Raw genomic sequence first — 3,544 nt, forward strand, 5'->3', positions numbered from 1 at the left:
GCGCTGGGGAGCAGAAGCGATGGGGCCCGCGCTCTCGGGGCCTGGCTGCCGCGGCCGGTAGAGACCGGAGCCGCCGAGCGGCGCTGGAAGCGTCAAACCCGCTTCCCACCTTCCCTTCTCGGCTGAACACCTGCAAAGTAATTCTGAAGTCTTATTACCACCCCTGCAGTTTTGTAGTTTATTTCCCCTCACGCTTTCCCACGCTTACTGCCCGCCCTTTTGCGTTTCAGAAGGGTTTAAGTGGTACCGCTGGTGCAGGAGAGTGTACGGAAATACGACAGTAAGCAGTGCGCGGTGGGCCACAAGTGTTGCAGTAAGAGGTGACTGCCTCAGTTAGGGCCTGACCTTAAGAGTACTGATAGTAATTATAGAGATTTATGTAAATACAGTGTTGTTTTCGGATATCAGTGGTACACAAGATTATTTTTCAATCCTAAATCCTCTGTGTCTGACTTGGAAACAGAGTTCTGGGGGTTTTTTGTTACAGCGAGGAATAAAAAAGGAAGTATTGCAACTGGGTTCTTGATGAAATTAGTACTTTTTGCTGCAGGTTTGCTAGGTATGCTTTTCTGCGTTTCTCAAACATCTTTGATTAGGAATGCCACTGTCCTGTAGTATTTTGGGCTGCTCTTTTATTTATACACTTACTCCTGTGTTCTGACAACCTGGTAGCTTTAGTTGTTATCCCTATAAACCTGGAACCTGAGTACAAAAGTGTACAGTACCTTTTTTATTTTCAAGTACCCTAAACGGCATGACTGTCTGTGAATCCATCAATAGTTCTTAAATTCTGAGCTCCCAAATTAAAACACCACTGTAGCCTAAGTACTGATATATGATCTATTGAAAGCCACTCAAGTGCGGGCAACACATCTTTTTCTTCTGAGGTGCAGGCCCTTTCAGATTGGCCATTGCACATTCGTGAAAGAGGAAGAAAACAAAGGCTCAGATATTCCCAAAGCTTTTTAATGTTTTGTGGCTGAGAGTCTGTCGTGTTCAACAGAACAGCATTTCTGAGGTTTATGTCTAGAGACCTGTGTTGTTTCCTGCTTAGGGGGCTGGAGGAGACAGCATGTGGGAGAAAGCCCAAATTAGTAGCCTGAATCTGTGTATCCATACTGTGCTACTGCAATGTTTGATGTCTCCCTTTGTCTTGAAAGCATGGGACATTTGAGAATAGGACAAAGATGGTGAGCAGTTTGCAGTGTTAAGAGTACTCAACAGGAAGGCTGGGTTTTCTCGTCATTTAGTGTAATTCTTATCTTCTGCTCATGCCAATATTAACTGGCAAAACAACTAGTCTATTTAATTCCATTTTCTTTCTTTCTTTGTGCATAAACTCTCTCAATATCCAAAAGTTTACTTTCTCTCAAGCTTTTTAATATGTACTGTTTAGTATGTTCAATTTCTGTTTCAGATTGTTGATATTGTTGTTGGAAAAGATGAGAAAGGCAGAAAGATTCCAGAATATCTGATCCATTTTAACGGTTGGAACAGAAGGTAAGAAACTGTATGTGCAGTTTCAGTTCTTCTATTTCTTCTATTTTATTCTGCAAACACAGGCTTTGCACAGAATATCAAAGGATTGATGTTTGCAGGAGTATTTTTGGTTTTGTGAATGCCTTTAGTATACTTGCTCATATTGATGCATTGGTCTGTATCCATAAATTTCAGTGAATTGGTTTGATAGACATGAGTTTAAACCTTATGGGTTATCTGTCTGTGGCATATACTTATGGCACCTAAGTTCCCAATAATAAAGGTTTATGCTTTGTTAAATCTAGCCCTGGATTATTTGATTATCAAGGCCAGTACATGAGTGCAGTGTCTCAACTGGGATTGATAGTATGTGTCAGTGCTACAAAGGCTATCGCGGGTTAAGTCAAAGCTTGAGAGATTTTAGGTGGCAACATGAGAGTTGAAGCCGTGTGAACAGAGAAGAGTGCAAACCTTGTGATACAGATATTGCTTCTGAATGACATTAAATGAGTCCTTTGTAGATTTAAAGTATATCAATTCATTGGTAATCATGAGTGGCATATATTCGTAGTAATTTTTTATTTTCTTGTGGCCTATCCTTAGCTGGGATAGATGGGCAGCTGAAGATCATGTTCTTCGGGATACAGACGAAAACCGCAGATTACAGCGTAAATTGGCACGGAAGGCTGTGGCTCGCATGTAAGAAATCCTTTTGGCCTCTACGTAAATGAGATTCATTTTCAGATTCAGACAAGTACATCCAGGTGTCTACAACTGAGCTTGGCCTCTGAGCTCATGCTGTAGGTAGTAGATATGTAGATAACAGTGCATTCTAGAGAGCCATTCTGAGCTAGAGACCTGTGTGTTAACACTCTAAAAGACCAATACTCAGTAACTATGTTATTCTTAACTATTGCTGTGAAATGCCTGTGTATTGGATCTGCATCTTCCCAAAGAAACATACTTGCAAAATAATTTAGGAAAACCTAAAGTATTTTTCAGCTAAAGGAAATAATCTAATATTGGTTGGCCATGGCTTGAGGATCTGATTGAGGACACGAATATGAAGTAATGTACAGACATTAAGGTATCTACTCTCAAATAAGTGTTGTCCAAATGATGTCAACATTAATTAATGAAAATAACTCAAACATACGTTTCCTGTGCATTTGCATGTAATTGAATTAGCTAGGATAAATAAATGAAATAATATTGCCCAAATGTCAGTGAACCATTTTATGTTTTGTAGGAGAAGAAAGGGAAGAAAGAAGAGACGTTGCAGGTTGCCTGGTGTTGACTCTGTGTTAAAAAGCCTTCCCGCTGAGGAAAATGATGAGAGTAGCGAAAACTGTGAGCTTGTTTTCATCCTTTGGTAACTGGTGGGATGCCTTTAACTTCTTGACCTGGGGGAGAAATGCATGATGTCACTTGCCATGAGAGTATCGTGGTCCTATCTGAAATATACAGAGGCAGTCATATGAAGAGTGAGCACTATGTTTCATGCTAAGCATCTGTTAAGTTAGAATATCTGTTTTTTTCGTGTATTCCAGAGGCTTTTCCTTGTATCTCTTCCACTCAACTATTCTAATGAGTGATTTCAGAGGTTAATGCTGTTTTCTTTAGTGTAGTATTAACAGGTGTGAGAAGCCCTCAGTTTTCTTTGTTTGATTTTAGGAAACACAACATTTCCCTGCTAGTGTGTATTTTTGAGGGCAATAAGATTATTTTTTTCCCTGGTCTGTCTTGTGCAAAGGTCTGTTTCTTGTCAGCTGACTGGCTGATTTCACTTTCAAGCCAGGTCCTTAATTTCCTGCATTTTCCTTTGCAACTAGAAAGCCAGCAGAACATTGGCTGGCACTTAACTGATGTTCTGGGGACTGTCGCTGCTGTAGTGGTTTTGGTTCAAAATATTAATTACTTACTTATTTTCCTTCTGTGAGATAAGAATTAGGAGAAAAAGCAAAGCAGGCACAAACCTTAAACAGTTGCAGTACAATGAAAAGAGTTTTATTACTAATAGAATTAAAAGAGAAAATAACAAAACAAAATTAAAGCAAATCCTCCC

At 39.8% G+C, this 3,544-nt stretch overlaps 1 protein-coding gene across 1 annotated transcript in view; it reads left to right on the top strand.

Moving 5' to 3' along the window:
* The first annotated feature begins 246 nt into the window (after positions 1-246).
* MSL3 (male-specific lethal 3 homolog (Drosophila)) overlaps positions 247-3,544 on the top strand; it is a 20,365-nt gene continuing 17,067 nt past the window's right edge. The window contains exons 1-4 of the mRNA XM_017737121.1: positions 247-320; positions 1,418-1,500; positions 2,083-2,178; positions 2,729-2,829. Coding sequence (XP_017592610.1) covers positions 2,177-2,178; positions 2,729-2,829 — 103 coding nt within the window. The 5' untranslated portion in view covers positions 247-320; positions 1,418-1,500; positions 2,083-2,176. The remainder of the gene's footprint in view (positions 321-1,417; positions 1,501-2,082; positions 2,179-2,728; positions 2,830-3,544) is intronic.

Source organism: Corvus brachyrhynchos, unplaced genomic scaffold (genome assembly GCF_000691975.1).
Source record: "Corvus brachyrhynchos isolate BGI_N302 unplaced genomic scaffold, ASM69197v1 scaffold83, whole genome shotgun sequence".
NCBI lineage: Eukaryota > Metazoa > Chordata > Aves > Passeriformes > Corvidae > Corvus > Corvus brachyrhynchos.